This window comes from Eptesicus fuscus, chromosome 18 (genome assembly GCF_027574615.1).
Source record: "Eptesicus fuscus isolate TK198812 chromosome 18, DD_ASM_mEF_20220401, whole genome shotgun sequence".
NCBI classification, from domain to species: Eukaryota; Metazoa; Chordata; class Mammalia; order Chiroptera; family Vespertilionidae; genus Eptesicus; species Eptesicus fuscus.
In genome coordinates this window covers 35,884,179-35,910,741 of record NC_072490.1, presented here as the reverse complement: position 1 = coordinate 35,910,741, position 26,563 = coordinate 35,884,179, and the positions used below count along the sequence as shown (strand labels likewise).

Genomic DNA, 26,563 nt, shown 5'->3' with positions numbered 1-26,563 from the left:
AGGCCACAAATGATGCAAGAATTCAGAGGCAAGAGCATTCAGCCTGAGTGGGAACAGTATCTAGGGCAGCTTCACAGTTCTTTCTCCTGCATCCCTTGCCCGAAGTTCTTTAGTTCTTAGAACCTCTTCTGTGACACATATAGCACTCACATTATCTCTGCTTTGTGCAGAAAGTGAGCTGCCCAAGGGCTGGGCCTGGGTTTTATTTATCTTCTTATTGTCAGTGTCTAATGTTTTGCCTTGTACATAGCAAGTACTTCATAGTTGTTGATTTGAATTTCACCAATAAGGCATTTCTGAGAGCAATGCTATCTCAGCATATATAGATTATGAATAAGCACAGCTTCTTTAATAACATTGTTTTATTCAAGTTCTTCTCCCCTCTGTAAGCTTTAGTTTTCTGTCTATAAAATGGGATGATAATAGTTACCGCCCAGGGTGGTTTTGTGTATTAAACAATGATGACAATGATGTCAATTACTGACTGAACACTTTTTGTAGCACATGGCAAAAAAGTATGTTTATCTTGATATAGTAGTATGTGGTGTGTGGGAATATTTTGAAATAATGACAGAAATATGAGTTCTATTGGAGATGAGAATTTCTCAGAAGCTGGTCATATCTTGTGTGCATCAGTCTTCTGTCTTACCTGGTTATGGGACGTTACATTAATAGATGCATTTCAGTGTAATCATTGGTGCTATTCTGATGTCCTGTTACATTCTTTCTTTCTTTTAGGATCTGAAGAAGTACCACTTCTATTATTGGTTTTGCTCCCCTGCTCTCTGCCTTCCTGAGAGTATACCCCTCATTCAGGGGCCAGTGGGCTTGGATCAAAGGTTTTCACCAAAACAGGTATCAACAAATAAAGCAAAATGCAGGTACAATTGGATTTAACATGCAAGCTTAGTTTATCTAGTACATTCTAAAGACAGATAGACACTTGTCTGAATGAAGAGCTGGTCACTATGGAATCTTGCAATGATGGTACTTGGAGCAGGTTTATTTACAAAATGTTTATAAAATCCTTTTGAAGAAGTAGTGAGCAATAATTTTCCAGGCTTCCAGTGACATTTGGTAAAATTCTAAGCCAGTAGGGGGGAATTATAGGAACATTTAAAAAAGACTTTTCTAAAATGGGGTTTTCACTTTCAGTGGGGGGATCATAAGGCACTATACTTTGGAATGAGAGCCTTTGAAACCAAATAGAAGACATTCTTCTTCCCTCATGCCAAGTTGCAGAACTTCTGTGTCCGGAATGGTACATGCAGAGCTAGTCTTTGCAGTTTAAGAAAGATAATAAGGTCATTAGAAATGGTCCAGAAAAGAGCAATGAAAATAATCAGGCTGATAGAACACAGTCCTAAACCAAAGAATTCTGACTGTTATTGAAGCAAAAATTGAGTGGCAAAATGATTTGAATTCATGAAGCACATCAGTCACTAAAACCCTGAATTCTGAAACCAGGGAGCAGCCTTTACTGATTAAAAAATAATAAGTGTGTTTACTAAGAAACGTCAAAGGATATGGTTTTGTGGAACTAATTTCCCAAGGAGAAATATAAGTTGAGAGAAAGGATTATACATGGGAATTGGCTGTTGATGGGTATGAGGTTTCTTTTAAGACAAAAATGTTCTCAAATCGTGGTTATGGTTGCATAATCCTGTGAACATGCTAAAAACAACATTGAATTGTGCACTATAAATGGGTCAGTTGTTTAGTAAGTGAATGTGTCTCAATAAAACTGTTAAAGTTTATGCAATGGTTCAGGAGAAAGCAGGCAACTGGATAACATGGTCTAATTTCCCAAGGAGAAATATAAGCTGGGAGAAAGGATTATACATGGGAATTGGCTGTTGATGGGTGTGAGGTTTCTTTCAAGACAGAAATGTTCTCAAATCGTTAAAGATTATGAAACGGTTCAGGTTAAAATTCATCAATCATAGAATCATGCTTGGTTATCCCAGAAGAGAAATAATGTTTGGAGACCTCTCTCAACCTTTGTGGTTCATATCTTAGAGAACTACCATGCGTACCATAAAATGTCCTTTTGTGCCCCTAAGAGACACCACCATGCATGTGAAAAATATTATATAAAAGTGAGTGGCATTATTTGGGTCACTCTTATGTTCATTTGCTGCAAAAGATAATAGGGATGTGATCAGTCATTTCCAGTCTTCTGGCTTGAAATTACCATTTATTATATGTCAGTTTTTAGCTCAGCACCATATATGTAATTCCTGGAGAATAACTCAATGTTTCCTATTTTCAGATTCAAGCCCTTGAGCGTGCATATGATGATCTTTGTCAAGCTGAAGGAGTCCCAGCATTACCTTACTTCTTAATCAAGTATGATGAGAACACGGTGCTGGTTTCCTTGCTTAAACACTATAGTGATTTCTTCCAAGATCAAAGGACAAAGGTCAGAGAAACTGAGTATAATTTTATGATAGACCACTGAAAAATTCAAACTCATTTTGATTTCTTTATCCCTCCAAAGAATGTTTCAGAACATTTCATTATCTTCATTCTCTCCCACACTGCAGTTCCCAGATCAGCTCCTTCTTCAGAATTTTCTAGCTCTGTTGCACCTCAGAGTAATTTTGGATTCCTTGCTTCCCATTAGCAATGAAATTATTTCAGTTTTCCTCCCCAATATATTTTGTATGTAAGTTTTAATTTATTCCCAGAGCTACCACTGTAGTTCTGGACAAGCAGAGTCTTCTTGCTTCCATCTTGTACACCAATACTAAAGAAGGGCCTGCCTCAAACTGCTCACATTCGCTATATCATTTATTGATCAAGAGTTAATGGTGTCTTCCTTCTGGCTCCAAGCTTACTTTCCTGCCTCATCTTTCACCTTTTTCCTCTTAAACCATTGCTCCAACTAAGTTTGTCTGTTTTCATTAGACAACCCCCAGGGAGATGAGACATGACTTGTGGAAAGTTAACTAAAAATTCAGGTAGTAGAAGAGAAGTGCCAATGAAATGATATGATCGATACTTTGGATGTTTGTGCCCCATCTTGTTCTAGAAAGGTTCACCAGAAACTGTGCAGATGGATGGCCTCATAGGAGCTTCATGGCCTCCTGGGCAACCTCTCCATCTGTGGTCCCGAATGTCCCATCTGTCCCTCACAGTACTGCCCAAATGCATTTTCTAACATGTAAATTTGATCATGTCACTTTTCTGTGGTTCCTGTTAACTTCAGGATAAAATAAAACAAATTAGGTTGGCATTCAGGGCCTTTTCAAACTAGTTCCTGTCCATCATTCTAGCTTCATCCCTCAAGAGGCATCCTATGTTCTGTCTAAAACTATGCCTTCCAAATGTCCAATGCTTCTCCCCTCTCCCCGCCCCCTTTCTCCTCCTCCTTTCCCCTCCCCCACCCCTCTCCTCCCCTTCTGTGCCTTCAGAAATGTCTTTATTTCTGTTTCTTTCCTTCACCTGGCTAGGATCTCACCCCTTTTCTGGTTCATCACTGTTTTTTCAAAATACATTTTTATTGATTTCAGAGAGGAAGGGAGAAAGAGAGAGAGAAACATTAATGATGAGAGAGAATCATTGATCAGCTTCCTCCTGCCTGCAACTGGGGCATGTGCCCCAACTGGGAATCGAACTGTGACCTCCTGGTTCATTGGTCGACGCTCAACCACTGAGCCATGCTGGCTGGGCTGGTTCATCACTGTTTGATAGCCCTCTTCTGTGTTTGGGTAGCAGCCTCTCTCCTAGCACTGACTGAGCTCTACTGTCATTGTTGATTTGTTTATCTGCCTGCTTCTTCTCCCTAACCAGCCTGTGAACAACTTTAGCACAGAAATCATCTTTGACCCCATACTGTGTCTTCAACATTTAGTGGAATGCCTGACACTTAATGGGCATCTGATGTGTGAGTATTGAGAGGAGGGAGAGACCATTTTGGACTGGTCTAGTCACAAAAGGCTTCAGGGAAAGTAGATTTCTGTGCAACCTTGAAGTTGTTTCTGCTTTTATTTTTATTAATCTAGTTCACTCTTTCACATAAGTCCAGTTTCTCTTTAGTGTTCCTGATTCATGAAGTGTCCTTGAAGGCTTTTGCCTTATTCTTCAAAAAATAGGCATTCTTTTCAGTGTGAACTCCTGCAGTTGAGCTCTGGCTTCGTGTTTTACTTTTTTCTCTGCCTCCTCCTCTCACCAGCACTTTGAAAAGCGTGGGCACGTCACTGTTTCTCTGTGAGCATTGGTGTCCTCACATGTAAGATGGAGAAATGTTGGCATCACTCCCTATTCCTCTCCTTTCAGTCTGATTTCTTTTCTGGAGGATCTCACTGTGTCCCTGATCCCTGTAACCACTTCCTCCATTATGAACCTCCCTCTGGACCCCAGACCACATTACCCAGTTGCCTGCTTTCTCCACCCCCTCAAATTCAATATCTTTAAGCTGAACTCATAATCTTCATTTCAAATCTGATCCTCTTCTGGGCATCAATGTCTTGCAGTGATACCACCTTCCATCTAGCCATGAGAGCCAGAGATCTGGGCAGCCTGCCAGACCCCTCTCTGTCCTTTACCACCCCCATATCCTATGGATTTTCTGTCCTAAACTTCTCTTAGTCTGCCACCTTTGTATTTCTTCTGCCACCATCCCACTCTAAGCTGCTGGGATCTTTCATTTGCTTTACTGCAATAGCTTCCTAATCATCTCTTTGTGTCTGCTCTGACCTCCCTTTAATCTGTCCCCATATTATCCAAAGCAATTCTTTGAAAAGCAAATCTGATCGTGTCACTCTCCAAATAAAACTAGCAATGTCTTCTTCCCTGAACTCTAAGAATAATATCCAAATTCCTTAATATGGCACATAGACTTTCCGTGACCTGGCCCCTGTGCAGTTCCAGCCCCTAGTCAGTCCGCATTCCCTCTTGTTTTTGCATCTCGCCACACCTCAAAGGTGCTGCTAGGTGCTCTCCTGCCACAGCACAGGGCTTTTACACGTGCCTTTTGCCTGGAAAGCCCTTTTCTCTCTTTTCTCTCTGCCTCTTCCACCCTACCTCCATCTCTCCCTTTAGCCCAGTGAAGTATTTATTCTTTCTTTGAATTTAAACTTAATCATGATTCCTCAGAGAAACCCTCCCTGACCTCTGTAAAAAGGGTTGTCATACTTGCATTGGGCTCTCATAGCACTGTGTAGTTTTTCTTTGCAATGTTTAGTACAGTTGTAATTGTACGTTTTCTTGGGTTATCTTTGATTAATATCTTTTTCTCTCATGTAAATGTAAGCTTCTTGATGGCAGGTACCCTATCTTTGCTTTATCACCCATTGCATCTGCATCCTGTAGTATCTTGCCTGGTGTATAAAATACAAGGAAGAATGGATGCATGTATGAGTTGTGAGGATTAGAGCTCACATATGTGAGGCAACTGGGTCAGTACCTGACACACAGTAGGCGTTTAATAAGTAGTAGGTCACTCTTAGTATGGCTCATTATAGTGTTTTCTTCAATGTGAGTATTCTGCTATCTGATTAAGGCCATTTATATTATAAAGGCTTTCCCAAATTGTCCCACTTAAGTTTATGTCTAGTATAAGTCACAGACCTGCTTAGTGTTCTGACTGGAGAAGGAATATAAGGGAGGTATGTGATTTGCAATGGGTAATTTAGAGAAGTAGTTCTTAATTTGGGACGGGGTGGTGATGAATAACCTCTTTGAGAATTTGGTGGAACTAATGGATCCTCATCACAGAAAAATACATATCTGTGCACAGGTCTAATATCTAATGTCAGAGGATCCACAGAACACTGAAATCCATTCATGAGTCCTGTTTGGGTCCCTGGCTCAGAGGAAGATAAAGAGAAGGACAGGGCTTAGCCTGCCTGCAGGATCCTGTGGGATTGTTGAGATAAGGAGGGAGATGGCTCATCTCTGCTCCAAGCCAGAGTGGGGCCTTTGCATCCAAAGATGCTGCTCACTGATGTCTGGAGCCTCAGCTGGCTGGGAGAGAGTGGGTACCTGCCCCCAAAGAGAATCATGATTCCTCACTGTCCGCTTAGCCAACAGCAGCTGCAGCTACTGTGCCCTAAGTTCTGACTGTGTGCCCAACACAGAGCTAGTTACTTATACTTGCTATCCATAATCCTTCCAACACCATGCAAAGTGAGTACTATTGTTCCCATTTTATAGATGAGGAGAAGGGGAATGAGGTTAGAGAATGGAATGGCCTATTTTCTTGTGAATAACCTTACCTCCTACAGTCAGAATGCTTCATGTAATGGAAAAAGAAGCATCCCTTTTCTCTCCTTGGCTCAGAGCATGTTGTGATAGAGTAAGAGGGCCAGATTTTGGGTCCCAACTGCAACTTCACGAGCCAAACTTTCTGAGTCAGCTCCCTTCTCATGCACAAGTGTCCAGGAATAACACCCTCTTCCTTGTAGATGGTTTGAGAATTAACAGATGATGGATATAAACCGGCTTTATTAAGTTTTACTCACATGTTATAATTGTTCCCACTGTATTTTCTTAGAATAAGTTTGTCAGTTTTCATTTTCAAAAGAAAATTCTTTTCTTTGAACTAACTTCAGTCTCCAGCTATTCTATTAAAATGGAATTTTGAGGCCCTGAGTCATGCTGCCAACTTTGCCTTTACCAAAGAAAGGCAGACTTCCTTGCCTTTTTGGATTTCAAAAATACCTGAAGAAATTAGGACTAGTCTGCCTGCTAGAGAAGCCCTCGTGGGATTTGCAGGGTTATCAGTTCAGAAATCCCTAGACAATTCAGGAAGCTTTTACCAGTTCACTGCTTTCTTAAAATTAAAACTCAATAGCAAATGCATCTTTGATTGGTTTTCTCTCATTTCTTGGCTGACTTATGGTTTTTAAGATGATCGCTAATTCCAAACTTTGACTGTTACTGATAGTTAAAAACACCTGTTACATTATGACTCAATAATCATATTTATGTGTGTCTTTATATATATATATATATATATATATATATATATACACACACACATATATATACACACACACACACATATATAACTAAAACAAAACTTTAACAAAATAATACTTTACTCTGCTTATTTTCTATCCTATTCTGTTTTATCTTTTTTTTTAAAAATGATAGTTGTGACCCACTAAATGATTTAGGACTCACAAATAGTTCATCACCTATATTTTGGACAGTGCTGTGTACCTATTTCGAGAATATTGGCAGATAAATGAACTGTACTAGGCATGGTTTCATTCATTTTATATCTACCTGTATCTTTCTGTTTTTGAAGTATTATAAAGCTCTTCAACTATTTAAGTTTTTGGATTTTTTTTTAAGTAAGCATTTTGTATATTTCCTCCTAATTTTTTTCTGCCTATCTTTTAAAGACAAAGATTTTACTATATTCTGTTTTATTGTATTATCTATCTATCTATCTATCTATCTATCTATACATATATATATATATAAAAGGCTAATATGCTAAGTGTCCATCCAGGTAATGATGTCACATAGCAATGCCTGGCTTCCTCTCCCTAGTGACGACTAGCTTCCTTGTAGTTTCTGCAGCCCAGGAACACGACTTGCTTTATAGCCAGGTGCAAACACTTTACACTGTAACCAAATGTCTGTGAAGTGTTTTCCTGTGCCTCATCTCATTTGATCTTCACAGAAGTACTGGAGTAGGTAGATAGGAGATTCGGTGGAATCCCATTTTCTTTTCATTAGCTGGAAAATAGAGATTTAGAAAGCTTAGAGACTTGACCCAACTGAAAGGAAGTAAGGAATGGTGGACCTTGAAAATGACTTCAGGTTTTCTCACTGCACAGAATATAGTCAAACACTGCTGCAGTTAAATATTTTACCCTTTGTTCTCCCAGCATGATCTACAATAATAGTCTGCTTCATGTTGATATTTACTGCTGTGTTGCTGACAATTACCTGAAAGTTGGGGTAATTCACTGGGCTGGAAAAGTTTAGCAAAATCAGAAAGCAGGTCTAATTAAGCAAATTTGTTATATATCTATAAAAGGTTAAGTTGACTTGCGCATGCATGATACATATAAAGCTCTCTCTGGCACCAATTGCACATGTGTGTTTCCATCTGTCATTGTCGATCATGAATTTGGTTGACACTTCTATTATAGAGAGAGGGCCAATAGCAATATTAAAATATTTCTTCTACTTAATTTCCTTTCAGTGTGCACGAATTTGTGCACCAGGCCACTAGTTTTAGCATAATAGTATTATGCTCTATATCAACATCCTTTTAAGTTGATACATTTGATAATTTATTTTACCAAATTTTACATTTAGATTTTTTATACTTATTTACTATTAGGAGCTTCTTTGTGCATGAAATTCCTCCCCTCTTTCCTATTTTGAATTATTTCCTTACACTTCTAGATGTGGAATTACTGGGTTGAAGAGTTTGAATATTTTAAGGCTTAAAATCAAAAGTTGTCCATTTGACAATTGGCTTTTGGGGCTAGGGGACCCTGATTTTGTAGTGTTTGCTTATTTTCATGGTGTCAGTGATCCCATCACAGCCAATTTCAAGCCACCATTGTGAAGTCACATTATTCGGAGATGGGAAGAGAAAGTAGGCTCTCCCAAGCCATCTCTAGCACACCACTGCTTATAACTATTGGCCCAAACTGCCAATTTTCTCTCTTGCCAATAATGTACCCTTATCAGCATTGAATGTTGTATACATTTGGTTAGTTGAAAATGAGCATTGTTTAAGTTTTATTTCCCTCAATAAAATGTTGATTCCACTTACAAGTCATGATGGCACCATATTGTTACAACAAATAGTTCTTGTAATTGCGTTGAAAGTAGCCTAAGTAGTTACCCCATTGCTAATCTTTCTGGAAAGCTTGTTTGAGTCTTCTGTTTTCTTCAAAGCAGTTATTGAAGATTGGATGTTTGGGAAATGTTTTGTAATTTCAAAACCATTAGGCTTTAATTCTAGGGCTTTAGAATCTTTAGACGAGAGCAATAGCATTGGTATGCTCTTAGTGGGCTCTTCACTTAGCGATCTTTGCATCTTGGCAACTGTCTGTTATATCACCGAGCATTAGAGAATTGAATAATTTTCTCATACTTTTAAAACATGTAATTTCTTTTATGCATTTTCTGTTATATCAAATGTTTAGGTAATAGCCATTTGTCAGATGTACATGTTTAATGGGATTAGGGTAAAAATTTCTCAGACACTCAAGTTGACAATTTCCCTCCTGTCCTTTCTCATGTTGTACTTTTTCAGCAAATTGCTGGGTGGACCATAGACAGATCATGACTGGACCACTTCATTGAGTTGTATGCTCTCAGCCAAGTAGAGAGAAATATTTATTTCATAAACCTTTTAAACAAAGTATTTTTCCAATTACATTTTGCTTCTTTCTACTGATTTGTATCATAAAAGGAAGTGATTTGTATAAGTTCACACAATGAATTTGCGGCAAAACCAGTTCTAGAACCCAGAACTCCTTGTTAATGATTATTTTTTTGTTTGTTTTTTATTTTTGTATTTTATGATTTTTTTTATTGTTTAAAGTTTTACATATGTCTTCTTTTTCCCCAATTGACTCCCCTTCTCCCCAGCCATTCCCACCCCAGGCAGTCCCCCACCACCCCAGTGTCTGTGTCCATTGGTTATATTAATATGCATGCATATAAGTCCTTTGGTTACTCTCTAATCCTCTCCGCCCCCCCCCCCCCGATTTGTCTCTGGATCTATTCTTGTTCATCAAATTATGTTGATCATTATATTCCACATATGAATGAGATCATGTGATATTATCTTTCTCCAACTGGCTTATTTTGCTAGCATGATGCTCTCCAGTTCCATCCATGCTGTTGCAAATGGTAAAAATTCCTTCTTTTTTATAGCGGCATAGTATTCCATTGTATTTCTACAATAACTGAGCTTCCTGATTTAGTTTCTAAAGCACTTAACAGGTTTTGGAGTCACTTTAAAAAAATCAAACGATTATTAAATGATGTTCAGCCTAGTGTCAAATGGATTCTGTCATTTTTCTGTCCAGATGCTTGCCTCATGTGAGTAGGAGGGTTACTTCAAAGCATTTTCACGCTGACCTCCCTTTATGGGTAAGTGATAGATTTCTCTTCAGCAGTTCATTCCTTTTCTGTAGCTCATCTTAGGTCATGTTGCTCTAAGAACTTATTCCTGATCTTTTCTGCTCAAAAAAAGTTTTCTTTTTTTCTTATTACCTTCCTATCTCATTGCCTTTGTATTTAGTGTCAGAAATATGCTCATTCTTTGAAATTAGTCATCCACTTGTAGTATGTAATATAACATTCTAATTTATATACTTTGAGTACCACTTAGTCCCAACTCTACATTTGCAGATGATAAAACCTAGACCTGGAGAATATTTGATCAACTAGAACTTATCCACTTCTTCTCTCTACCAGTTAATAAAAGATAACTTTGTTACTAAAGATAGATAATTATGTAATGGTGATAGACTGAAATGAACAAATAGGTGAGTGAAGTTATTATAGTAGAGTTTACTTACATTGTGGTATAGTCACTATTTGTTGAGTGCTTGCCTATGTCTTTGCTAAGTGCAGGTGAGAGTTATCCTATGGATGAGAAAACTAAGGCATAGAGAGGTTAAATAAATTGTCCAAAGTTGCATGAGAGTAACTCAGGACATTTGATCAGAGCCCAGGTTTATGGAGTCACATTTGAAAATTGAAACACAAAATCTCTATATGAATGGCATTTTCTGGATTGATGCTGTGTAGGTTCTTCCTAAATAAATTGAATAGCCTTTAGACACCCTATATAATTGAACCTTAATAATATTATCTGTCTTGTTTTGTAACCTATGTAGGATTTTTTTTTTCTCTTTAATGTTCTTTGAAGTTCTATAATTCTGGAGCTTGAAGGAATCCCTTTAGATAAAATGATTCAACTCCTTCATTTTAGAGGTGAGGAAAGAATTTCCCCAAGATCTTAAAATCAATGAGCTGCAGGATTAGAACACATACTGCTTCAGCCAATGCTTTTTTTTGTTTTTAATCGCATCAGGCCATTTCTTTTCTAACCCATTTCAAGTGTTAGAGAAATAGAATGCTAATTTCTCCCTTCTCTCCTCTTTTCTTGCTGGGTAACAGTTGTAAATGCCCTTGATTTTTATTTTTTTTTTAATTGAAGTTTAAGCGATGATTACTTTTGTAGTTTATCCAGCACATACCCTCTGTCACAAGTGAATCATGGGGAAAATAATAGTACCTTCTTCATGGAGTTGTAGTGAGGATTAAATGAGATGGTACTGAACATGAAAAGTCTGTACATGGGCATTTCTGCTAACAACATTATTAGTGATTCCAAATCTCCAGTGATGAGACTAGTCATCTATACTAATAAAAGCCTAAGTGGCCCTCGCTCCCTTGCACGATGCCCTCATGTCATCACAAGATGGTCACCTCCACGTCATCACAAGATGGCTGCCACAAGATGGCCACCACAAGATGGCCGGCAGGGGAGGGCAGTTGTGGGTGATCAGGCTGGCAGGGAAGGGCAGTTGGGGGCGAATAGGCCAGCAGGGGAGGGCCGTTGGGGGCAATCGGGCCGGCAGGGGAGGGCAATTGGGCCGGCAGGGGAGGGCAATTGGGGGTGACCAGGCCAGCAGGGGAGGGCAGTTGCAGGCAATCAGGCCTGCAGGGGAGGTCAGTTGGGGGTGACCAGGCCGGCAGGGGAGGGCAGTTGGGGGCGATCGAGCCAGTAGGGAGGGCAGTTGGGGGTGATCGGGCCGGCAGGGGAGCAGTTAGACATCAATCAGGCTGGCAGGGGAGCAGTTAGGGGGCAAACAGGCTGGTAGGCAGAAGCAGTTAGGGGCAATCAGGCAGGCAGGCAGGCGAGGGTTAGGAGCCAGCAGTCCTACATTGCATTTTGTTGTCAGGCCTCCTCTCAGACAGTTTCTCAGACTTTCCTTGTTTTTGATGACCTTGACAGTTTTAAGGAGTACTTGGCAGTTATTTTGGTAGAATGCCACTTAATTTGGGTTTATCTAATGTCTTTTTAAATATATATATTTTTTTATTTCAGAGAGGAAGGGAGAGGGAGAGAGACATAAGAAACATCAATGATGACAGAGAATCATTGATTGGCTGCCTCCTGCACGCCCCTACTGAGGATCAGCCATAACCCAGTTGTGTGCCCTGACCGGGAATCTAACCCTGACCTCCTGCTTCATAGGTCGATGTTCAACCACTGAGCCACACTGGCCGGGCTAATGTTGTCTTTTTCATTATTAGACTGGGGTTACAGGTTTTTGGAAAGAATACCGCTGAGGTGAAACACCCTTTTCATCACATCATATCAGAAGGTACCTGATATCCACATAGCATCCCTGGTGGTGTTAAACTTGATCACTTGGTTAGGTAGTGTTTGCCAGGTTTCTCCACTGCAAGGTTACTATTTTTTCTTTGGATGTGATTCACTAACTCCAACTGCTCTCAATGAGGAGAAGGATTAAGCTCTACTCCTGGAGGGGGCAGTATGTATCTACATATATTGTTTGGAAATCTGAGAGGAAGACTTGTTCCTTTACCTTTACATGTTTACTTATCCATCATTTATATCAGAATGGTTTCATAGAAATTTATTTTATATTATGGGTTATAGAATCATATGATGTTATTTGTTTTGTTGCCCATATTGGTCCAACCTTGGCCATTGAGAGTTCTTTGTTCTTTTTATCAGGGTAAAAAAAACCACACAAACACTTCGTAAAATTTGTCTTTATTGTTGAAAGTATTACAGCTCTTCCCTTTGTTTTTTCCCCCCCATTGATCCCCTTCCCCCCACACCTGCCCCTCCCAGGCCTTTCAGTTGGCTCTGGTGTCCCCTTGACATCCTATCCTTTTGTTTATTGTGCACTTCCTTCCTTTCTAATATACAAGATGCTCCAGGTTCCTCTTTTTTTTTCCTGCCTCAGCCCTAGAATTAGCCACGTGTCCAAGGAGCCCTGATTCCTTTTATTGGAGAATGGTATTTAGAAATCAAGAGCTAGGTGCTCAGCATTTATTGTCTTTTGAGAGAAAGGAGACAGAAAAAGTGAAAATGTTATGTATAACGTTCAAAATGCTGTGGAAGCAGAAAGAACAGAGTGACCACGTTAGGCACGGGGAGTCATCACTGAAGAATTGGTATTTGAAGTTGAGTCAAGTTTTTTAGACAGAGGTCAGAGTTGTGGGAGTAGGAATGGGAAGGAGTGGTAGAAAACATGTCAGCAATCAAGGGCATCTGGCTTTTTAATTTGATCTGACTATAGACTTACAGTGACAATGATAGTAGCCCTGTGATGGTCTCATTATATAAAAATTAGCAATTTTTACAGATTGTCTCTTTAGGAGAGGTTTTTTTCCTATGTGAGCCCTGACAGTTGACAGTACTCCCTCCCTCCCTGTCTTCCTTTCAACCTTTCTTCCTTTTAAATGTATCTAGTTTCTAATCTCTGCCAGGCCCAGTACAAGGTACAGGAGTACAGAGAAGAATTTGATAGCTTCTGCCATCAAGAAGTTCTGTCGTCCATACATATATCATTTTGCTTTCTTCTCTTCCCTATAGCCCTTCACCAAGTGTCTAATTATTAATGCTTTTGCAGAACAGCATAAAAAGTGAAGAGCAAGTATTAGCAATGTCTGTATTGTGAATCTGACATAATACTTGACTCATTCAGAAAGTCTTTTATGTTCACAGATAACAGTTGGTGTATATGATCCCTGTAACTTAGCCCAATACCCTGGATGGCCTTTGAGGAATTTTTTGGTCCTAGCAGCCCACAAATGGTACAGTATTTACATGTGACTGTCTTTTTGTCTATATGTTTTTGACAATGTGTCTGCCTGTGTCTGCATTTTTTTTCACTTCTGGCACACAAACCAGGTGGGAGTCAATCAGTCAGTCATGATCCAATTCCATCAGTGGTGAGCCCCTAAGCAGGCCTGTTATGAAGCTGCAGACTGTGACCATGCTGTATTAAAGATGTTTTAGAATATGGCAGGGCAAGGTAGCCAGAGGTCCTGACCCTGAAATTCTTCAGCCCTCTCTTCAGCTTTCGGATAGGATTATCCTGTTGCTTCCAGCCTTCTTTTGTCCCACCCTAAAATAATTTAAAAAGAGGGTACTTAAAAGGCCAATATACATTTGAAAAAATGCTCAACATCATTGGTCATCAAGGAAATAAAATGAAATACTAATCATTAATAAATCACAATACCAGGTCTTGTTGAAGATATGGAGCAATTGGAACTCTCAGACACTGCTGGAAAACTGGCAGTATCTATCACAGTTAAAAATATCCTTAGTTCAGCAATTGTACTCTCAAGTATATATCATACATAAATGCTCACTCAGATACAAGCAAAAGACATATCAAGAATGTTTATGGCTGGGAGGCTCAGTTTGTTGGAGCATCTTCCCGTACACCAAAAGGTTGTGAGTTTGATTCCTGTGATCAGGGCACATATGGGAGGCAACCAATCGATGTTTCTCTCTCACATTTTTTTTTCTCTCTCCCTTCTTCTCTCTCTAAAAATCAATTAAAAATAAAACATATCCTTGGACGAGTATTTTTTTTAAGTGAATTTTAAAAATACAGAATATTAAAAAAAATTTTTTTTTCATTGAATTTTAGAGAGAGGAAGGGAGAGGAATAGAGAGATAGAAACATCAATGAGAGAGAAACATCATTGATCGGCTGCCTCCTGCACACCCCCTACTGGGGATGGAGCCTACAACCCAGGCATGTGCCCTGACTGGGAATCAACTGGTGACCTCTTGGTTCATAGATTGATGCTCAACCACTAAGCCACATAGGCCAGGCTATCCCAGCATTATTCTTAATAACCCCAAACCGGGAATAACCCATATGTCATTCAGTAATGAAATGGAGTGGAATAAATCGCGGTGTATTCATTGCAATGGAATGCTATGTTACAAATTTTAGTGAACTGCCGATATATGTATCAATATAGATGAGTTTTAAAAACATAATGTTGAGTGAAATAAGCTGGATATAAAAGAATATATACTCTATGATTCCATCTATGTGAAGATCAAAATATGCAAGAGCCATGTATGGACTTGGAAGTTAGAGTAGTAGTTACTGTTGAAGGGGTGGTTAGTAACTGGGAGAAGCCATGAGACAGGCTCCTTTATATTTAAAAGTTGTGTACTTGTCTTTGTGGCTGCTTAAGTCAAAATGTTTACTTTAAAATAATGAAGGTAGCTAAGTTATAGATTGTCCCCAGCGGGAGAATGGTTATACTTACTTATCCAGGTGGTCAGTCTATCTAGTGCAAATGGGCTTCCTAACTACTGAAGCGTGGCATCATAGAATTTAAGTGCAGATGGAGAGAAGAGCGACCAGCAGAACCCATGCATGTGCTAGCCATTCTTTTCAATGTCTTGTAAGCTTTTTTCTCCTACATTTAAGATTCATTTGTCAGAATTATTTAAGATTGTTATATGAAATTCACCTAGAAAGAAATCACAGCCTATTCCACCTTCAGCCTCTAAGCACTGAGACAAAGGAAGCATACAAGGATGTCTTCAGAATCTCTCAAAGGTTAAAGCCCATCCCTTGAGGGTGTCAGGGAAGCATAATTACAGTGAATTGCATTCTTTCCACCTGGGTTTGCTGAAGTTCTAATGTGAGCTCTTTCTTTTCCTTCCTTAAAAAACTAAAAACCTTCAGGAGTAGTAGTTTCCAGTCTGTTGAAGTCCTCTGCTTCCGGGACCGCACCTTGCAGGGGGTCAGAGACATCACTCACAGCATCATCTTCGAAGTGAAGCTTCCAGAAATGGCTTTTAGCCCAGGTAATTTGCTGGTCTTTGAAAATGCATATAATTATTATTTATCATAAACCTCATCAGGCTTAACTTTCCTTTCATCCTTTTACAATAGCAGCAGAAGGGAGAGAAAAGTACAATTTCTACCTCTTTGTCAATGTGATCACCTCCCTTGAACAGAGAGCAGCTCTGCTAGTCTGACAGGCACGAAGGCAAAGATTGTCCCCAGGAAATATTCTCCAGGCAGGATTTTTCAATCTTAAGGATGTTTTCCCCTTAGTTTTGTTTTTATTTTTGCTTAAGACACAATCTTTATTCCTGACCCTTCTTAAAGGAAAAATGAAATATTAATGCACTGACATACTTATTTGATACAAACTTAAGTTGTGTGTGATTCTACTCTCCATGCAATAAATGAGTGAGCAAAAGTGCCATGTCTCTTTCCATATTTAATATTTTTCATTTGGTCCTGTGTGATAGACATCAGCTATTCTCCTCCTTTCATAAATAAGGAAACTTGGGCTCACAGACATTTTATATAGGGGTGTGTGTGTGTGTGTGTGTGTGTGTGTGTGTTACACTTATGTTTATATTCATGTCACAGAACACATGTTGAAGTTTGAGTAAAATAAAGGTGATACTTACTAGTACCCACCACAGGGAATATTCCTTATGAAGAATCTGTCCTGTGTAAAAGACAGAACACAAGGTCTGGCATGTTATAGGTGCTTTATAAATGCTGATTTATGTTAATTTCCTGTCACACTAAATAAGCCCAGCATTCTCCAAAAGGATCCCTCAGATTTTTGTGTCTTACATGCTTTTCAGAGTAGTTTCACATACATTGTTCAATTCATTCCTTACAATGTCCCACATAGCTTCAAGGCACATTGCTTTCTTTAATCCACAAGTCATGTGCCTTAAAGTGTTTTAGTGGTGGGGCGGGGAAGGGAGGATGTTAATATTTCTTCTGAGATGGCATTTCTAGAATGCAGAATTCAAAAGGATCCAGGATTACTCTGATGACATTTTATCAGTAATTCTTTGCTGTAGCACTGAGAAATGTCTTAATTAGACTTCTCAGAGAGATTGATCATGAAGTGCTTTGTCAGGCAATTGGGGAAGTGGTTTACTTGTTACTTTGAGCCATAAGAAATCCATTGCCTCCCTGCTATTTTAGTTAATTGCATTTGGTTTAGCACCCTCTTCTGGCACATTCTAAAATAGCTTCCATGTGATGCTAACATACATGCTGTACTTTTGTTATGTTAAAGCCACAACCTGAGGGTAGTTCTAGGGGAATGAGGTTAACTAACAAGTAATGTGGGCCTGGTCTACACCTGGTTGGCCACCATCACCTTCCATACTTCCCTCCCTAAATCCTGCCAATCACCCTTGGGGGAGGCACTTTTCTTTCCATTTTAAAGATAAAGTCATTGAATTACTCTTATTCCCTGCTCCCAATATTACTGATGCTTGATGGAACTGGCAAACCCAGGAAACACTGCATTTACATTTGAAAAAGAGGCTTTCTATAATCCAGTAATGTCTCAATACATCTTTTTTGAGTGTAGATGGAAAGGCAGTTTTTCTTTATTTTTTTTTTAATGCGAATTAATAGTTCCCCTTTTAGCTGTAAATTAAACTTTATCTTTCACCCTGGCCAGGTGGTTCAGTTGCTTGAAGCATCGTCCCATACACCAAAGAGTTTCAAGATCGATCCCTGGTCAGGACACATACTTAGGTTTGCAGGTTTGATGCCCGGTTGAGTTGCATTGGGAGGCAACCAATGGATGTTTCTCTTTCACATCTATGTTTCTCTCTCCCTTCCACTCTAAAATCAGTAAAATTAAAAAACAACAACATATCCTTGGGTGAGGATTTAAAAAGAATCTTTCTAAATAATTATTCTGTATTATAGTGTGAACTGAAGGTTTTTTTAGTATTTCTAAGACATCCCATAGTTGCAGTGGTATCACAAGTATAATTTTAAATATCCTATATTTTCTTATGCTCTTCGTAGTGCAGCCAAGCCCACCCTCCATTGCTGATATAAAGAGTATCCTGGCAACTGGCTGAAGGAGGCAGCAGACGCTGCGGAGGGTGGGAGAGCCCTCATTTTAACTCCTGTCCTGATGTTCTTCTCCTAGTTGACTAACTGGGAAAACAGGTCCTAAGTTTCCCCTAAAAATATTTTCTCAATAATTTTGGATATGACTTACAGATGTAGTTTATATGGAGGCAGGTATGATAGATTAAATATTGCCATATATACAGTATCCCAAAAATGTATACAGGCACTTTGAATAGTTATAAAGGTAACTAGAGGCCTCATGCACGAATTCGTGCACCAGTGAGGTCCCTAGGCCTGGCTGGTGATCAGGGTCGATCAGGGCCATCTCGCCCAGTCCTGATTGGGGCCGATGGACGCTGGCCAGCCTTGGAGGGACCACGGGAGGGCTCCAGGGCGTGTCCAGCCTGTCTCACCCAGTCCAGATTGGGGCCAATTGGAGCCTGGGAGGGACCACAGGAGAGCCCATCTAGCCCAGTCCCGATCAGGGCTGGCTGGCCGGGGAGGGACTGTGAGAGGGATCACGGGAGGGCTCCAGGGCATGTCCGACCGTCTAGCCAGTGTAGCCCAGTCTAGCCCAGTCCTAATCAGCCAGACCCCAGCAGCAAGCTAACCTACCGGTTGGAGTGTCTTCCCCCTGGTGGTCAGTGTGTGTCATAGTGACTGGTGGAACGGTCGAACGAATGGTTGACACTTAGCATATTATGCTTTTATTATATAGGATTTTATTAAAATACTAGGGGCCCGGTGCACGAAATTCGTGCACTGGGAGTCGGGGGTCCCTCAGCCCAACCTGCCCCCTCTCACATACTGGGAGCCTCAGGGGATGTCCTACTGACAGCTTAGGCCTGAGCCCCACGGGGAGCGGGCCTAAGCCACAGTCTGGCCTCCCTTTGTGGGAGGCAACCGGGCTGATCAGGGGAAGGCACCAGCCCCATCACCCCACTGCTGCAGCCACTGCCAGTCACTGCAGCCACCAACGTGTTTTCATCAACACGGACTCCAGTCCCTTCACCAAGAAAAAATGACAACTTTCTTTAGGCATTTTCAAGATGTGTCTTTCATAGGATATGCATTTATTTATTTTTTATCCTCACCTGAGGATATGTTTCCATTGACTTTTAGAGAATGTGGAAGAGAAAGGGAAAGACAGAGAGAAACATCAAAGTGAGAGGAACACTTTGGTTGCCTCCTGCATGAGCCCTGATCTGGGCCCCAGCCAGGGAGGAGCCTGCAACCTAGGTACATGCCCTTGATCAGAATCGAACCCAGACCCTGCTGTCTGCAGGCTGAGGCATTATCCACTGAGTCAAACCGGCTAGGGCAGGATATGACATTTGTTAGCCCTCCAGCAGTGGACCTTCATTTTTTTCTCAGAAGTGTGGTGGAAAAACCCTAATTCACCTTTTTGGATTCTTATTACCCAAGTTACCAAGAATATTACCAGTGGCATACAGGAAACTTAGCCAATGTGCAGTCAGAAAAGGTGTTTCCTCTATAGTTCACACCAATCGAGGGCTGGGCCCTGCCCAGGCCTAAAGCCTCTGGCCGAAGCTTTAGGCCTGGGCAGGCCACTCAAGCTCCTTCTGATCTCCGGCTCAGCCCCTGCCCAGGCCTGCCCAGGCCTGCCCAGACCGAAAGCCTCTTGGCAAGGAGCGGACCCCCAGCTCCCTGCGATTGATTGCAGGGGGTCTGCTCCAGTACCAGGCCAAAAGCCTCCAGCGGATGCTTTAGGCCTAGGGCCGGAGTGGACACCCAGCTCCTTGCAATCGATCACAGGGGGTCCACTCCTGCACCAGGCTGAAGCAGGAGTGGACCTGCTTACTATTGGTGGAGGCTTTTGGCCTGGGGCCAGAGCGGACACCCAGCTCCCTGCGATCGATCGCAGGGGGTCCGCTCGTGCACCAGTCCCAAAGCCTCTGGCAGAGGCTTTCGTTTTGGTGCCGGATCGGACACCCAGCTCCCTGCAATCGATCTCAGAGGGTCCACTCCTGCTCCAGGCTGAAGCAACCCCCAGCTCCCTGCGATCAATCTCAGGGGGTCCACTCCTGCACCAGGCTGAAGCAACCCCCAGCTCCCTGCGATCTGTCGTAGGGGGTCCGCTCAGGGCGCCTATGTATGCGAATTAACCGCCATCTTGGTTGGGTTAATTTGCATGCTCACCCTGATTGGCTGGTGGGCGTGGCTTTGGTGTAGTGAATGTGCAGTCAATTTGCATATTACTCTTTTATTAGGTAGGATATTTCATTTTCAAAGTTGAGCTATCAGCTATTAAAGTGTGTATACATTTTGGGGGGACACCCTGTATAGAATTTTTTCATTGTCAATAAGTTTAAAATACATCTAATTTTCTTAGAAATAGCTACAGCATTTTGAGTACTGAGATATTTTAATTTGAAATGATATTTTGTTTTTGTCCCATGATTTTTTTTTAATGAGAAAGCTTAGTCTGGAGTTATAAACTATAGTACTAGACTGTACTTGCCAGGTTTCTTATGCTGTGGATTAGGGAAGCATTTTTTATTAACATAAGAATAGTAAGAAAAGATGACTTAGTAAGAAAAAAATTTTGAAGTTTTAACCTCTTTAAGAACTCAAATTTATTATATCAGTTTTAATTTTTCATGACTTTGAAAACAGGACCACACCAAAGGCCTGAATTAGAACAAGAAGGGGCGTTTGTTTTTGGACTTCTTTCTGTGAATGATGCCCCCCAGCCAAATTGAGGCTCAAGTAGCTTTCCAGCATGATTGGTCCCAAGGTTTTCCATTGGTCATCCTATCTCATCTTTTCACAATGATATTAAAAAAAAAATCTCTGTTTTCAGTATTAGGAAAAACTTTCTTCATATGTAAATGAAATCAACACCTTCTAGGTCCCATAATTATATTAAGCAATATTTTTTAATTTTTTAAGATTTTTATTGATTTCAGTGAGGAAGGGAAAGGGAGAGAGAGAAACATCAATGATGAGAACCATTGATTGGCTGCCTCCTACACGCCCCCTACTGGGGATCGAGCCTGCAACCTGGGCATGTGCCCCTGACTGGAATTGAACCTGGGACCCTTCACTCCACAGGCCAACACTCTATCCACTGAGCCAAACCGAAGGGTGCAATACTATTTTTTTTTTTTTAAGAAAGGTCAAAAGGTAAGTTTTCAAGGAAAGAAAAATAGAGGTGTCAGTAGAAATCTAAAAGGTGGAGAGTGGCCAAAGAACACCAGTGTATCATTAGAAACAAAATTTCTCCCAGTAGTTTGGTACATTAAGTCAAGGAGTTTCTGTTCCTTCAGAGACTCATGTAAGGCAGACAGTTTGGGTGGGATGTAGGTGGATGAATTCCCTGCGAAGGAATTGAGGCTTTATTGTGAATTTCAAGGATTCAGTGAGAAACGGACTGAGATCTAGAGATGTGGGAAGTGTAAGAGAGTGGCTGGACCCCATTAGCAAGTTTTCACCAAGAAAGTCAGGTTTCCATTAAGGTGAGGAGGTAGCAGGAGTATTCTACAAAGCAAGTGAGGTTTTTAAGAAGATTTTGCAACAGTAGAATAGAGCTGCATTTCCCTGAATGTGTTACCAGTGATGGAAGGAGATACTGAGAGCCAGGTAAATTTTGGAAACACAAAGCCAAATTAAATTCAGTGTTCCTTTACTGTAGGCTTCTCAAAGCTTTTATATCCCTCACATGCCACCTGAATCTCCAGATTTGGATGGTGGTAAGGAGTGGATAGGGAGCACAGAAATGGGTCCAGAGGTATTTCCCATGTCTATTAGCCACAGGATCCTTACCTTCTGAACTGCCAGAATTGGAGTTACATAGGCACCCATAGCAGAGGTTAAAAGAGATAGGGAAGGGGAAAGTCTGAATGGATAAGGATGAGCTTAAAGGAAAGGCCAGTTTAACAGAGGGACAATCTTCTTGAACTGAGATCTGCCCACAGGTAGGTACACAATGATGGAGTTGAGTGGCTGAGCAGAGGTACACAAAAATGAGGAACAGAATGGATGTACTGTTCACATCCCAGTGGGAACTTCATCAGAAGCTGTGCTGCCATCACAGTAATCTGTTTCCTTAGATAGAGAACCTTCAACAGGGTTATACCAATGCCAAATATGATTGTTTTTATTTGAGCAACTGCAGAAATCAAAGCAACTTGGGCTAGAATTGAGGGCTATTTCAGAAGCTCCTCTACAGATCTACTGGCCTCTAAACAAGATTCCTAGTAGCCATGGAAGATGGTAAGACAACTGAGGCAAGTAGATGCAAATTCAGGCCCAAGAACCTTTTTGAGAAAAGTGTACCAAAAGTTTATCAGTGTATGGGCCATCTTGCTGCTTGACTGACTTGTTTTTATCCTTCCCTCCTTCATTAAATTTATTGTTTTATTTGCTTTAAGATTGTCCCAAAGCAGTTGGATGGGAAAAGAACCAGAAAGGAGGCATGGGACCAAGGATGGTGAACCTCAGTGAGTGCATGGACCCTAAAAGGTATATTTTGGAAGATAGTTTCTTCAATGGGTCTTTCGCACACCAGGTTCTATGAGGTCAATGGCACTGCACAATTCAGTCCAGGGGTGCCATTCACATGAACAATGGGTGTTATTGCATTCTTTGCTGTCTAACTCATAATTTAAGTTTGGTTGTGGGAATTAATATTAATGATGGATATCCTGAAGGGCACACAGTTCATCTGTTCATCTAGACATTCTAAATTTTGTTCTTGCTTCAAGCATAGACTCTAAGAACTGTATACCTGCAGCATGTTGTAGTCCTTTATTCATTGCCCTTTAATTTTGTTCTAGTAGCCTACAATGAAGGACATTATAAGAAATATTTTATGGAAACCAATATTGTATTTAAGGGAGAGTGGCATGGAAGAAAATCTCTGTTTTCAGTATTAGGAAAAACTTTCTTCTAAAGCAGCTGGTAGCTGGTGTGTTTTTATTTATGGACACAATGACTTCTAGTACCAGTCATGCTTCCGTTTTCATCTTCACTGCCAGGAGCTTAGTATAAAATATGTGGCCTATTTCTAACAATTGCAGAGGACTACAGTGTTATGATTCTGTACAGTAACCTTTCTCCTCCCCTTTTACCCTCAAGCTTCATCTTATTTTTCCTTTGATCCTAATTTCCTTAGTATTTGTTTCTTCTTTTCCTATACAGCTACTTCTATTCAAAAAGACCAAAATTGGGGTATAAATGAGTGATTGACTGAATAAATAAATAATTCTCTCATTTTCTAGATTAGCTGAGTCATCAGTGGATCTAAATCTCAAATTGATGTGTTGGAGATTGGTGCCTACTTTGGACTTAGACAAAGTTGTGTCTGTCAAATGTCTGCTGCTTGGAGCTGGCACCTTGGGCTGTAATGTAGCTAGGACACTGATGGTAAGTTTTTGGGGGCCAAATGGTACCTTTGAAGCTTCTCTTCCCATTTTACTATATCTGATTGCCTTCCACCCAGATGCCCTTTCTCCTCTCTCTCTCTCTTCCTTCTCCCTCCCCCTCAGTTTATTTTTAAATATAAAAGGAATACATGCTTTTATTATAAGGTAAAAACACAAAGTCCCTCCATCTCTATCCCAAGCCACATTTCCCAGAATTAAGTAGACTTTATAGATTAATATGCAGTATATTTTTCCCTGAAGTGTTCATAGGCATGTACAAATGAGAGACATTTGTCATCATTGCTGTTACTTATTTTTATGAAAATTGGATCATAGCATACTGTCTATAACAGGTTTTTATTTTTAACTTAATATAAATATAATTATGGCTCTTTTTTATGTATTCCATATTATGTATATGTACTATTCCATTGTATGACTGCGTTCTCGGTTTGTTTAATCAGTGTCAGCATATTTTTCTTTTAGAGATGATGATGGTATGAACATTTTTACACTTATATCTTTACATAATCATAGTATTATTTCTTTTGGGGAAAAGTCCTAGAAGTAGAATTGCTATAGTAATTTTTTTTCTTCCCAAATTAAATTATCTTTCAAAACCATTAGACTAGTCTCTGCTCCTAGAAACATGTGAGGAACAGAGCTTTTTATTTGCATTTCTTTAATTAGTGAGGGTGAGTCTTAAATTGTATTTCTTTTATTTGTGAAATTTATTTATTCTATTTATGTCCTCTGGGTTGTGTTTCTTTTATTGTTTTGGAGTTCTTTTTATCATGGATTAACCTTTTTTTGTTATATGATGCAAATCTTTTTCTCAGCATGTTAATTTAAAGTATATTTAGCCATATAAAGTTTTTTTTTTAATTTTCGTGACTCATTATGTTAGTCTTTTTCTTTATGGTTTACAACACTCTTGTGTAAAAGTTATAAAAAAGGAAAGTTATCCATTTTTCTATCACATTTTCACTTTGTTCCTTTCAGTGTTTGTTTAATATACATTTTAAAACCATATATGATATATAATAATGTCTCTTGCTTCTATCAATTAACAATGTAAACACTTTCCCAGGTCATTAAAAAGGATACCTATTAAACCTTTTTAATGGCTTTATAATATGCCTTTTTATATGAGGAAACATAATTTACTGGGACATTCCTCTAATGTTAGGCATTAACATTGATTCCAGTTTTTTACTTAAGTATAAATTTTTATTATTTTTTACATAGCCATAAATTATGTTGCAAAGAATATCTTTGTGATTACATCTTCAGACTATTTCCTAGGAAAGATTGCTGGAAGTAGGTCAAAGGATGTGTGCATTTTAAAGACTCCAAAAACATTGCCAAATTGCTTTCCAGAAAAATTACACCAGTTTACGTTCTCAACCAATAAAACAGGTGTTTCACTGCCACATCCTCACCAGCATTGAGTATTGTAATTTTCTTTAATCTTTGCAGATTAGCCATTTAAACTGTGTAGCATTCCGGGAAGCCAGAAGTTAAGTGTGAAAGTCCACCTGCATGTGACTAACCCGTGGCATGTTTGTAATTTATCTGGCTTTCTTCCCCCTGCCCAGCATGTCCCCAGACTGCCTTCCTTGCTCTCCACTCAGCATTGCTTTAAAGAATGCAACAATACTTTAGAAATAAATATCCCCAAACTAAGCACAAGTGACTTGGATTTCTCATACCTTCATTCTCTGTCCACGGTAGATTATTTAGCTGGGTTAGTAGACAAAAAAGTTAACTGTGGACATCAAAACAAACAATTGATCTAAACTAAGGTTTTCAAAGGATGGATTCTAGCCTGTCTTTCTCAAATCCCAAAACAAATCTTCGGTCTACATTGATTGTTCCCCCTAGATATCGTCAGTCTAATTTAGTTTCGAGGTCCCTAATAGAAGGATATTGAAATGAGAGAGAGCAGAATCTTAGCTTTACGGCTAATCCTATCAGAGCTTCTCTTAAAATAATTATGCTTATTTATGATCTACTGAAATACACATACCCCACCTCAACCCCCAAAAAGTCGGCATCGTCATTTGGTTGCAAGTCTAGGGATCTCATTTTTCCCCACCATTAACTACATCTATGACCTTAGGTGAGTCACGTTCCTTTTCTGGGCTTTAGTTTCCATATATGTAAAACAAAGTAATTAGACTAAGAATTTTAGATATCCCATCCAACTTTAAAGTTGTGTGGTTCTATAAGACTTTATAAGATGAAAACTGAGAATATTGGAATCATATTCTACATTCCAGATTATTAAGGCTTTTGCCTCTTGGGGAAATAATACAAAATCTTCTACAATGTTAGTGGGAAATAACTTGTAAGAAATTTTTCCCCAGATGTTAATTTAAGCTTTAAGTAAGTTTTAAGATGAGCTGTTATTTATACTTATAAAATTATTCCTTAAGGGAAAGCAACGACATTGGGGGGTTATTGCTAATTCTTTTAAGATAGCAACATAGACAATTTTTATAAGACTCACCTCTAAATCTTTTTCTGGTGCCACTGTCAAAAGTAATGAATTTTTAGTTAGAGCAACTCTGACATTTCTTAGTCTCATTACTACAGGAAACCAGACACTGGCTATATAATTATTTTATCTTTTAAAGGAAGTTGATATTCTATTTATAAAAAACTGAATTAACACAATTTAATTTCTGAAGTTCTGTATATTTTGAGGTCCCTAAGCTGCTCCAAAGCAAACCCATTTTAGGTATTTCAAGAGAGATACCCCGTGAAATGTTCATCAGAAACACACTATGATATCCTGTTTCCATGCAGGGGTGGGGCGTCAGACACATCACATTTGTGGACAATGCCAAGATCTCCTACTCCAATCCTGTGAGGCAGCCTCTCTATGAATTTGAAGATTGCCTAACAGGTGGCAAGCCCAAAGCCCTGGCTGCAGCAGACCGGCTCCAGAGAATATTCCCCGGAGTGGTATGTTGATGCTGTTTGGGAATGTCACAGGTTGCTCCTATATCTTTAATGTTTAAGTCTTGAGGAATAGGGCGGTATGGTATTGGTGAAAGATATTCAGATATCTGTCACTTACCACCAGGCCTTCATCGTGTGGCTGAGCCTCTGTTTCCTCATCACAGAGATGGGGATTAAAAGACAAAATAAAACCTAATATATTATTGTATAGAGAAATGAAGAATATGTGAAAAAAATATTTTGTAAGTTACAGTGCCTTATCTGACTTTAAGTTGAGGAATTCTGGGAGTATGTATATTTTTATATCCTGCCTTGTTCCAAAGGGATTATGGTGGC

General features: G+C 39.7%; 1 protein-coding gene across 3 annotated transcripts in view; it reads left to right on the top strand.

Moving 5' to 3' along the window:
- The window catches only part of ATG7 (autophagy related 7), a 320,218-nt gene that overhangs the window by 109,952 nt on the left and 183,703 nt on the right, over nt 1-26,563 (top strand). For all 3 annotated transcript variants that reach the window (XM_054708192.1, XM_054708191.1, XM_028127347.2), the window contains exons 6-12: nt 739-855; nt 2,273-2,422; nt 13,706-13,794; nt 15,705-15,826; nt 22,268-22,358; nt 23,117-23,261; nt 26,072-26,230. In XM_054708192.1, coding sequence (XP_054564167.1) covers nt 739-855; nt 2,273-2,422; nt 13,706-13,794; nt 15,705-15,826; nt 22,268-22,358; nt 23,117-23,261; nt 26,072-26,230 — 873 coding nt within the window. The remainder of the gene's footprint in view (nt 1-738; nt 856-2,272; nt 2,423-13,705; nt 13,795-15,704; nt 15,827-22,267; nt 22,359-23,116; nt 23,262-26,071; nt 26,231-26,563) is intronic.